Source organism: Impatiens glandulifera, chromosome 1, assembly GCF_907164915.1.
Source record: "Impatiens glandulifera chromosome 1, dImpGla2.1, whole genome shotgun sequence".
In the NCBI taxonomy this organism is placed as follows: domain Eukaryota; kingdom Viridiplantae; phylum Streptophyta; class Magnoliopsida; order Ericales; family Balsaminaceae; genus Impatiens; species Impatiens glandulifera.
Genome location: NC_061862.1, coordinates 105,141,767 through 105,153,688, shown reverse-complemented (window position 1 = coordinate 105,153,688; position 11,922 = coordinate 105,141,767). Strand labels below are relative to the sequence as shown.

General features: G+C 29.8%; 1 protein-coding gene across 1 annotated transcript; it reads left to right on the top strand.

Moving 5' to 3' along the window:
- The first annotated feature begins 8,642 nt into the window (after positions 1 to 8,642).
- LOC124919493 (probable receptor-like protein kinase At4g10390) lies at positions 8,643 to 10,096 on the top strand. The gene is made up of 2 exons (XM_047459738.1): positions 8,643 to 9,062; positions 9,143 to 10,096. Exons 1-2 carry the CDS (start codon positions 8,711 to 8,713, stop codon positions 9,799 to 9,801), a joined length of 1,011 nt encoding a protein of 336 aa, XP_047315694.1. The 5' UTR covers positions 8,643 to 8,710; the 3' UTR covers positions 9,802 to 10,096.
- Positions 10,097 to 11,922: the final 1,826 nt, after the last annotated feature.

The following is an 11,922-nucleotide window of genomic DNA, read 5'->3' as shown; positions in this document are numbered from 1 at the left end:
GGAAAAAAGCTTCATGTTCCTTTGAATGAGAAACTAGAGAAGATTGATGAAACTAAATGGAAACTCCTTGATATATAGGTTTTGGGAGTTATTTGATTGACACTAACCAAGACCGTTACTCACAATGTGGTAAAGGAGAAGACCATTATGGTCTGATGAAAACTCTTTCTAATATGTATAAGAAACTATCTGCTAACAACAAGGTACATTTCATGAAAAGACTCTTTTACTTAAGAATGGTTGATGGTACTTCTATCACTACTCATTTGAACGAATTCAATATAATTGTGAATCAATTGCTATCTATTGAGAATGATTTTGGGGATGAAGTTAGTGCCCTAATTTTATTAGCATCTCTACCAAATAGTTGGAAACCTATGAGAGAAACAATTAATAATTTAGTTGGAAATGCTAAACTGAAATTTATTGAAATTAAAGATCGTATTCTTATTGAAGAGGTTCGTAAGATTCTGGTGAAACGTTCAAAAGTTCTGCTCTGAATATTGAAAATATGGGTAGAGATGATGATAGGAATTTCAACCGAGGTAAGAGTAGATCTATTTTGAGGAGCAGAAGCAGAAGGAGTCAGTCCATGTTTGGGCGGACATTTGATTGTTGGAATTGTGGTAAACAATGTCACTTGAAGAGAAACTACAAAGCATCGAAGAGAAACAATGATGATAAAAATGATGCAGTCAACATAATTATAGAATTTGCCACTAATGTGTTACTTCTATATGTTGATAGTATAATAGATTCATGGATTTTAGACTCGGGATCCACACTACTGCCCACAAAAAATTAAAGTAGAATTATGTGGCTGGAAACCGTAGGAAAATTTATCTCGCAGATGGTGAACCACTATATATTATTGGCATGGGGGACATTAAATTGAAGATGTCAAACAGTTCTGTTTGGAAGATTAATAAAATGAGACACATTCTAGGTTTAATGCGCAATCTGATTTTTGTTACACAATTTGATGAAGAAGGTCACAATTTTAGTTGTGGAAATGGTGCGTGGAAGGTGACTAAAGGAGAAATAATCGTTGCTCGAGGTCACAAAGCTGGAATGTTATACACGACTTCAACATTTAGAGACACGATTGTCGTTGTTGTTGATGAATCAAAGAACAGTGAGTTATGACATTGTAGGTTATGCCATATGAGCGAAAAATGATGAAAATTCTTTTAAAGAATGGTCAGATTCCAGAACTGAAGTCTGTTGAACATCAGTTATGCAAAAACTGCATTCTCGGTAAATAGAAACGGGTGGGTTTCTTAAAGATTAAGAAGGAGATCAAAAACAAAATGTTAGAGTTGGTACACACTAATGTGTGGGGACCTACACATATTTCTTCTATTGGCGGATCATACTACTACGTGACTTTTATAGATGATTCGAAAAGAAAAGTATGAGTTTACTTTATGAAACACAAGTCTGAAATATTTGTTATTTTCAAAAAATGAAAAAATTTGGTTGAAAATGAAATAAATCAGAAGGTTAAGTGTTTGAGATGCGACAACTTCAGATTTCAAAGAGTATTGGGTTGTGAATGAGATCAGTATGGTGAATACTATTTTCCAAACACCTCAAGAGAATGGAGTAGTTGAACGGACAAATCAAACATTGAACGAGCATGCTAGAAGAATGAGATTTCATGTTGGGATGGCTAAAACCTTCTAGGAAGAAGTTATCAATATTGTTGCCTACTTGATAAATAAAGGACCCTCTATTTCTTTTGAATTCAGAATTCATAAAGAAGCTTGGACCAATAAAAGGTAAACATTTCTTATTTGAAAGTGTTTAGTTGTTTATACTTATGTTCATATTAATGAATATAATAGGAGCAAGCTTGATCCAAAGTCTAATAAATATTTTTTATTGGTTATGGTGATATCGAGTTTGGTTATAGTTTCTAGGATAATCAAAATTGGAAGATTATTTATAGTAGGAACATTATCTTCAATTACTAGGTTCTCTACAAAGATTGTGTTGGAAAGACATTAGATGGTGATTCCAAGTTGGAAGAGATTTCTACGAGCGATTTGAAAGATTTTCAAATAAATATATATAAACTTTCGAAGAAGATAAATGTGTTGTTGAAGATGAAATCATTAAGAACGTGACCCCAGAGGCAAATTAACAAACACTGGTTATATTGTTGAGAAGATCGTCAAGAAATTGAAAACCAGTCGAGAGGTGGTCCCCATCTATGAACTATATATTGTTGAAAGATAGAGGCGAACTTGAATTCTACGAGAAAACAATACAATCGAATGAATCAGTTAAGTGGGAGTATGCAATGAAAGATGGGATGGACTCTTTGATGTTGAATCGGACTGAGGAGCTCACTGAGCTACCAAAGGAAAAGAAATCACTTCACAACAAATGGATCTTCATGATTAAAGAAGAACATGATAAAACCATGAGGTACAAGGCAAAGTTGGTTGTGAAAAGATACAATAGAAAGAATGTATAGACTAATGAGATCTTCTCTCTAGTGGTCAAATTGATGACAATCTGAAATATTTTTGAATTTGGTTGTGAAAGAAGACCTTCATCTTCAACAAATGAAGTTTAAAACTAATTTTTCTTCATGGTGATTTGGATGAATAGATTTACATGAGACAACCACAACTCCACAAGGCTTTGAAATCAAAGGAAAATATAAGTTTGTGTGTAAGTTTTAAAAGAGTCTGTATAGTTTGAAACATGCTCGAAGACAATGGTACAAGAAGTTTGATACCTTTATGAAAAGTAACATTTTTTTGAGGTGTGAAGTTGATCATTGATGTTATATCAAAAGGTTTGATAAATCGTACATTATTCTACTCATTTACGTTGATGACATGTTGATTGATGAAGCAAGCTTGTATGAGATTAATAAGCTAAAAAAGAAGTTGTTTGAAAAGTTTGCAATGAAGGATTTAGGTGCTACAAAATAAATCATTGGGATGAGAATTTTTAGGGATAAATAAGTTCTCAAACTTTCACAAGAAGAATATGTGAAGAAAGTTCTTAGCATATTTAACTTGTACGATACAAAACTAGTTACTAACCTCTTAGCTAGTCATTTAAAACTATTTAAAGATCAATCGCCTTCAATAGAGGATGAGAAAAATTACGTGGTCACCATTCTGTATGCCTCTTCCATTGGTTATATTATGTATGCGATGGTTTGTACATGACTAGATATAACACATGCAATGAGACTTGTTAGTAGATTCATAAACAACCCAGGTATACAACATTAGGAAGCAGTAGAGTTGACACTACGATACATAAAAGGGAGTATGGGTCTCACTTTGTGTTTTCAAAAGTGTAATATGAGTTTGGAAGGATATGTTGATGCTTACAATGGTGGTGCCAAGTCTAAGGGAGTTAGACGTCAGCGTCTAATAGCGAGTTCCATTAGACCACCAAGTCTAATGGAATTAGACTGCAACGTCTAACTACGTCTCCCATTAGACTACCACGTCTAATTGAGTTAGACTGTAACGTCTAACTACGTATCACTTCATACTTATCTTAAGGAGTTAGATGCCGACGTCTAACTACGTTTCCCATTAGACTACCACGTCTAATGAAGTTAGACTACAACATCTAAGTACGTATCTGTTAGACTTGCACGTCTAACTACGTATCTGTTAGACTAACACGTCTAACTACGTATCTGTTAGACTTGCACGTCTAACTACATATCTTTTAGACTAGCAGGTCTAACTACTTTTCTGTTAAACTTGCACGTCTAACTACGTATTTGTTAAACTTGCACGTCTAACTACGTATCTATTAAACTTGTACGTCTAACTACGTATCTGTTAGACTTACACGTCTAACTACGTATCTGTTAGACTAGTACGTCTAACTACGTATCTGTTAGACTTGCACGTCTAACTACGTATCTGTTAGACTAGCACGTTTAACTACGTTTCTGTTAAACTTGCACGTCTAACTACGTATCTGTTAGACTTGCACGTCTAACTACGTATCTGTTAGACTTGCACGTCTAACTACGTATCTGTTAGACTAGCACGTCTAACTATGTATCACTTCAGACTTATTTAAAGGAGTTAGACTTGCACGTCTAACTGGAAACTAGTCTAATTAGCTTGCTTAGACCACGTCTAATTCAGCATAGTCTAATGCACATGCACAGAAACAATTAGATAAACTTAGCTTCGTTTATTTAACCATAATTTCGTTTTAATCATAATTAAGTTTTAATCACATATCATCAAAATAAAGTTGGCATAGAATATACTTGTTCTCTTAATTATTTTAATCAAAACAATTTGATCAACATATTGTTTTTAATTAAAAAAATTTAAGTGACTATCTGGCTAAATATTATGTTATTTATAACATATAAATGTAGATAAAAAAAAAGTAATAAAAAGATTCAAAATATTCTAATAAGAGTTATAAAATGAATAATTATAAACTATAAGAAATTTATAACTAAGTTTATATACACTCTATTTACAAATGTGTTCTCTAAATGTAGAGATAGTGATAAGGGAGAGAAATTGGGAGAAAAATCATGAAAGAAATGACGTGTCACCACATCACTGATTATTAAAATGTTAAGAAAAAAAATTAGCTATTTTTTCAGCAAATTAGATCGCGTCACATCATTCTCTCTTAAATTCTCTGCCTAATCATTTCGTAAAATAGATAAAAACAATTTTAAAAAGAAAATAATATTTTAATTAAATGAAATGAATAATGACAGAGAATTATATAATTGGTCATCAAATCTCTGACTACATGATTTAGAAGCGAAATGGAGTACTGGCAGTGGGGTCCTTTTATTTGTTACAAGACTCTACCTTATGTACCTATGCCCTCTTTCTTTGACTATCATATTCATATTTAATTCAAAATTTTAAATTATAACCATGACATTTTATATTAATATTTGCAGTATCTTAACTAATTCACGGAATTTCTTAACTTTTATTCACATTAAAAATGTGATAATTTAAAAAGAAAAGTAAAATAATATATATATGTTTGTTAGATGGAAGAGCTATGAAACTTCTAGCTAGCTAGGGTTTGCTTTGGAAAGACGAGGGAAATTGACATTAGGTGCATCCCTTTTGCTTTACCAACCAACCGCCGGTGACCACCGACTGCCCATAATTTGTCTCCTTCTTATTCATTTAATTATTATTATATTGATCTTAATATATAACCATGATTTATTAAATATGTGCATGTCTTTCAATTGTTAATCTTCATGTTTAGTGGATTTAGGACATCTAACTACTTTTATTAGTTATTTAACTTGATCAGCTATAGCTACCCAAATTCTTTGAACTTTGTTTTGCATATATCTATAAATAATTTTTATACATTAATGATAAATTCTTTTATATATTTAAAAAAAATTAATACAAATGTCAAAGGTGAGAAACTAGTTCGAAACACAAGGTGGCGGTTAACTATTTTAAAAAAGTCAAATAAAAAATAAGTCAAATATATATTAACAATATTGTTAAAATAAAAATAAGAGGATATAATACAAATATTAAGGGTGTGCAAGTTAATTGAAAAAAATCGATTGAACTAACATATTCAACATAATCGAATATACTAATATATAACCGCTAAAATCGATAATTTCTTTTTTATTATTTTTATTGTAGGAAGCTACAATTACTTTTTATCACGGTCATTTTTTATTTAATGAAGGCGTTATAGGTAAGAATTGAATTCATAATTTTTAGTATCATATGAATCATTTTGTCATTTAAACTAAAACCGATATCTACACTAATCAAAATTGTATCGTATCAGCTCAAAAATTTTACAAACAGACATTAAGTGATTGGATTACATCACATAACCAAATATAACTGAACAAACTAATAACCAAAAACAAAGTCTTAATATTTTATGGATTACATCACATAACCGTTCATCCCTTGACTGAACAAAGCCTTGTGCTTTTGAAAATGACTTTCTTCAACGGGGTGTTACTCGATCTCCCCATAGGGAATAACATGGTCATCATGCACCACGATAGGAATCTCAATTGGGGCATGCAAGGCGATTCGTCAACAAATGATTTCCTTCTCAAAAATCGTTTATGTGAGTTCCTACAATATTTTTACTTATTACTTCTTATTTTAAGGGAATGAGGAATTCATGAATTAAGGAAAATCAATGGTGACATCAATCGGTATAAACAATTTGCTGACACCATCAAATAGATCAATGCCCAAATCATTTTAACAAATAAAAAAGCTCTATCGATCATCCCTACAAACAAAACATGTCATCTTTCAAAAGAGTTTGTCAATAATAGTTTAAAATTGTGTATGTGTGAAAACGTCTCTATTATCTAAAATACTTGTTTACTATTAGTAAAAAAGTAAAAAATTCATTCAGTAACACTATTGTAAATAATTATTTTTTTTAAAATTAAATAAAACTAACATCACACTCACAATTATGCTCCTTTCATTTAAGACATTTAAAGCGTTTTCAGATAGAAATCATATTTTTTTTTTATATCTAAATAAACTTTTATGACTTAATACAAAAATAAATTAACTGACTTTCTTCTCTATAGTATCTACAGTTCAAATTGATTATTAAAAGGATTAAAACTTGAAACAAAAATAAAAGTACTATCCTTTTTTATAATTTTCAAATGAATCTTTATGAATTATAATATATAAATAATCTATTTTAATGAGAATAATCCTAAACCAAGAAATCCAAGTCACCAACCACCACTATATCCGTGGTGTAAAAGAAGCACAATTAACAATCATCATTGTATTCAATGTATTGTACCCTATCCTTCCTAAGAAAAAAAAACTATAAGGGAAATAAATGGGTCCTCTCCATTGATTTTAAGCCAAGACATTTCTCCTAACCCTTTTATTTATTTATTTATTTATTTATTATCTTTATATTCTCTAACAAATAAATTTATTTAATTTTTATATAATGGGTAATTTTTGTCACATTTTATGATCCATTTTATTTTTATAATTTACAGGTTTGTTTTAAATCAAAATATTTTGAAAAAATATCATCTAAAACATGAATTATACTTTCAATTTTAATTCTATAATTTTTTTTATTAATCATAAACTATTTTTAAAATAGACTCCATACATATACTCATTAATAATATAAAATAAAAATTCATAATAATTGGCATTCATTACCACATATTATTAAAAAAACGATTTCATGAGTCAACATCTAAAGTGAGTCCTTCAATTCTAATTAAGTTAAATATATTATAAGCTTTGTTTGATTTATTTATTATATTCTACTTATTGTATTCCAATTAACCAATTTATTTATCATTTTATTTTGTAATGCAGAGCTTATTCGCGACGTGATTTGATACGGCTTAATAACTCTTTTTTTTTTTTTTTTTTTTTTTTTTTTTTTTTTTTACAGTTTTTGGGATAATTTATTAAATTTGATTCAACTTATTCATGTTAAATAACTTGAAACAACTTTATTCACAAATTTGGAGGCCACTATGTGATTATACCATATTTGTTGGTAGTGAAGTATTCATACTTTGTAGGGTATATCTATTTCTCTATTTATTTTTTATTTATTGAGTACACGAATCCCGAGGATACCACATTATCCGATTAAATACTTATAATATTATAGAGTTTAAAAAAAAAACATAATTTTATTAAATAATATATAAATAACTTTAAAATTAATAATATCGAAATATTTAAAAAATAAATAAAAACATTACTTATCTACATATTTATGTTGTAGATGTTGAAGAAGATAGTAACTTTGTTTACTAGAGTTGAAAAAAAATTAAGATAAAAAAGAGGAAAGAAAAATAATAATTTATTATTATAAAAAGCTGAAAAAAACTAATTAGGATAGAAATAACTTGTTGTGAATATTACAGAAATAAAATTTTGAATTGGAATATGGATAAGAACAAAATAAATGATATACATGATAATGTTAGTCATGATGGAGTATTTAAAAAGTCATATAAGTCTTATAAAAAAATATTTTTAATATTAATATAGTTGGATACCGTATTTGAGAGTTTCACACACTCTATCCCTGATCTCATCAAATACTTTTTTCCCTTCCATGTCTAATTTTGACCATGAACCCGATTAACGAGTACCCACAAATATTGAGTATACGAAACCATTGTTGTGACTTAGTCTTAATTTGATTCTACATAGTAATAAAATTTGAAGCAAATTCAAATAAGTTTATATAATAGTCTTAACGATCAATTAGGCATGATTGATTTCTTTTGCCAATGAAGTGAAAAAGTAATATCTAAATAAATTGAATAATTAAACCTAACAAATACAAACATAAGTAGAGCATAGAACCAAACAAGACCATATGTGCATTATTTATAATTTATAATATAAGGTGGGAGATATGTAGGGACATGATAGTAATAGTCTATAGGTAATGAAAATTATGGTGATTGTTTGACGGTGTCATCTGTCCTTTAAAAAATTATTAAAAAACAAAAACATTTTTTTTTCTTGTTAATAAAAAACATTTGTCTGTTGTCTTCTCTGTTCTCCTAACCTTCCCAGCCGCTTCTTCTTCTCCTCTACTTATGCCGCCACTCTGAATTCCACTTCTCTTCAAATTCCCCCACAATCTCTCTTTCTCTCTCTTCAAATCAACAGTTTTCATTAAAAAGAACTCGACTTTATCAATCAAGATGGGTTGTTTTCATGTGAAATTCATTGGGTCGATGAGAAATAAGCGAACCAATCAGAGGAGAATCGCCAATAGAGAACTTAACGGCGATCATGAGATTCCGGTGAAGATGAAAAGCTTCAGATGGGAGGAATTGAAGAAAGCCTCAAAGGATTTCTCCAAATTGATTGGATCGGGTGGGTTAAGCAACGTTTATCTAGCTCATTTCTCTCTTACATCTCTTGCCGCAGTTAAGATTATTCAGTGCGGCGGCAGTGAGCGGCTCAGCCGTGTTTTCAGGCAAGAACTTGAAATTTCCAGGCAAATTGAGCATGAGAATATTGTCAAACTCATCGGTTACAGTGAAACCCAAGGTATTAATCATTAAAATCTCATTTATATTCATTAATTTGGTACAAAAAGTCATGATTTAACTCTTGTTAATTTCTTGTAGATGAAGGAGCCTTGATTTTTGAATACATCTCCAATGGAACCTTACAAGAGAAACTCCATAGTCATCATCAAGAAGTTCTCTCATGGAAGTCTAGAATGGTAATAGCTTTCCAACTAGCCGGAGCGATTCAATACCTTCATGACAAGTGTTCTCTCCATATAATACATGGAGACATCAAACCCTCAAACATCTTGTTAGACCAGCGTCTCAATTGTAAGCTTTGCGATTTTGGGTCGGCGAAAATGGGATTCTCCTCCATGGTATTGCCCCCGTCTTCGGCCGACAGAAATCTCATTATGGGTTCTCCGGGATACGTCGATCCTCAGTTCCTAAGAACGGGGATTGCGTCGAAGAAGAGCGATGTGTATAGTTTTGGAGTTATAATGTTGGAACTCATCACGGGAATGGAGGCGTTCTGCCCTGAGAAGGGGCAGATGTTAACGTCGGTGGTTGGGACCGACGTTGGAAAAACGGTGAAAATGGTGGACCCGAGTCTTAAAGGAAACTTTGTTTTAGAAGAAGTGAAAGCGATGTCTTCATTGGCGGGTTTGTGCCTCAAAACCTCTCCGATCCTAAGACCTTCGATGTCTGACATTTTGCTTACCATAGCGGATAAGATAACTTCAATTTACAACGATGAAAAAGTGTCGGACTTCTGAGTTCTGACCTATGATTCGTGGGGAAATTATTTGTGATGAATACTTGTAAATTGTTTTGAAAAGGTATAGCAAATGGTGACAAACATTACTAGTAGAGAAAATGATTGATTGTTTAAACTCTTTGAAGATGCACGATAGAGTGATTAAGGTTGAATCAAACAAAGACATATAAAGTTTACATTGATTTTAGGTTAGGAGTGTTAATTTGTGAGTATATTTCATTAAGGTGTGATGATGATTGTGTGGAGAATGGGCACAATATGCTTTTAAAACTTTTACTCCACTCAACCCCTTCCATCCTTATTTGGATGTTCAATTTTGGGTCATAATTGATAATTGTCCTATTTCTCTTTGAAATTGAAGTCTAAAGTTAGGTATATAAATTGATTTTTGATCTTTTGTAATGTTCATGGGATTATAAATTCTATGAGAATGACGTTTGTAATGAATTTATAGCCCCGTTGACGGTGCTAATTAAGTTATAAAGTCATATATAGTAATTTTTGTTAGATGGTGCATTTTAATTAGATCATTCTATTCCTTACCTAATAAATTAACTATATGTTACAAAATTTGTTACATGCGAAAATATGATTAGTCAACATAAAATTTTTCTTTCTAAAAAAATAGTTAAAACTATATAAAAAATAAAAATTTACGATAAAAATGTGATATCATCACAATTATTTTTAATTTTTTTTAATATAATTTAATATTTTTTCTATCTAATTATTAAAAAATTGAAACTTACTTTTATCCACTATTTCAATCGTTTAATCCAAAAAAAAAATTGGTTAATTTTTTAAATTCATTCTACATTTTTTTAAGCCCACCTGATTCCTCCGATAACTTTTTTATATTGGATAGTATCTAGCTTTTTTTTTCATCACTTCTAATTCGAGTTTTTGTTGTGTTTTATTTGGTTCAACAGTTTAATTAGATCAAATTATTTATCTTGAATTTTTATAATATAAATAATATTCTTAACGGTTGACATGTTGTTTGTTACTTATACCTTTCCGATTGACTTAGCGATGAATTTTTATAATATAAATAATATTCTTAACGGTTGACATGTTGTTTGTTACTTATACATTCCGATTGACTTAGCGATAATTTCTTAAGTTAGTGACGGTCCAATTTTTAGCAGAAAAATGATATTAAGTTACCGAATTTAAAATTATTTTTTATTTTTTTAATAAATAGTCACTTAAACGGATTTTTCAGGAAGCTCTCTTATTGATACCTTCATAATATTTACATGAGTTTCTCATTTTGACCAAATATATTGATGATGAGTTATAACTTTTTCTAGTGTATTTATTAACATCCGGTCAATGAAAATTTTAATTTTCACTCAGAATATTTTGTGGAGAATCTTTAAATACTAATTAAGTTTATTCAGTTTGCTCTACTTTATCACTCGTCATTACATATCTTTAGAGTCATTTTAAAGAAATTATAAAATTATTTAATCAACTTAATTAAAATTTTAATTATGGTAAATATCATGTTATTTAACATCTAAATTTTTATTTAGATGCTTTCATTTTATATTTTACAATTTAATTTTCAATATTTAACTCTTTAATTGAATTAATGAATTTTTTAATAAAAAAATACAAAAATAGAATCTAAATTATGAATTCTAACAAAAATAATTCAATAGATATAAATTATTCAAACATTAATTAAAAAATCACAAACAATTATAATAATCAAAACAATTAAAAACAAAATCTTACACTGCGGTAAATTAAGGCTAAAAAACAATCAATTACCTTAGAATAAATGACAACTTTCATGTTGAGTCGAATGCTCATCTATTTTTTAGGGTGTAGTTCAGATTTGTGCGAAATTTGTAAGCTTATATGGGTGCACACAATTTAATCAAACTTGTTTTCTATCTTTTCAATGCGCGTAACTTGTACATCAACTTATTCTCATAATGCGACGACGTCCAAGTCTTTAACGATAACAAATATATAAGTCTCTCTAAAACTTGTTGCCTCCAAGACATTGTTCTCTTGAGTTTCCGTCCGAAAGTGTGTTGTTAATCCCTCCTATAAAAACATATTTACAAAAACTCAGTAGCATTAAGAGTTACAAGCTAAATTGTAA

Coding starts and splice junctions, on each gene's coding strand:
- LOC124919493 (XM_047459738.1), top strand. CDS start 8,711: ATGGGTTGTTTTCATGTGAAATTCATTGGGTCGATGAGAAATAAGCGA. Junction 9,063..9,142: donor CGGTTACAGTGAAACCCAAG/GTATTAATCATT, acceptor AATTTCTTGTAG/ATGAAGGAGCCTTGATTTTT.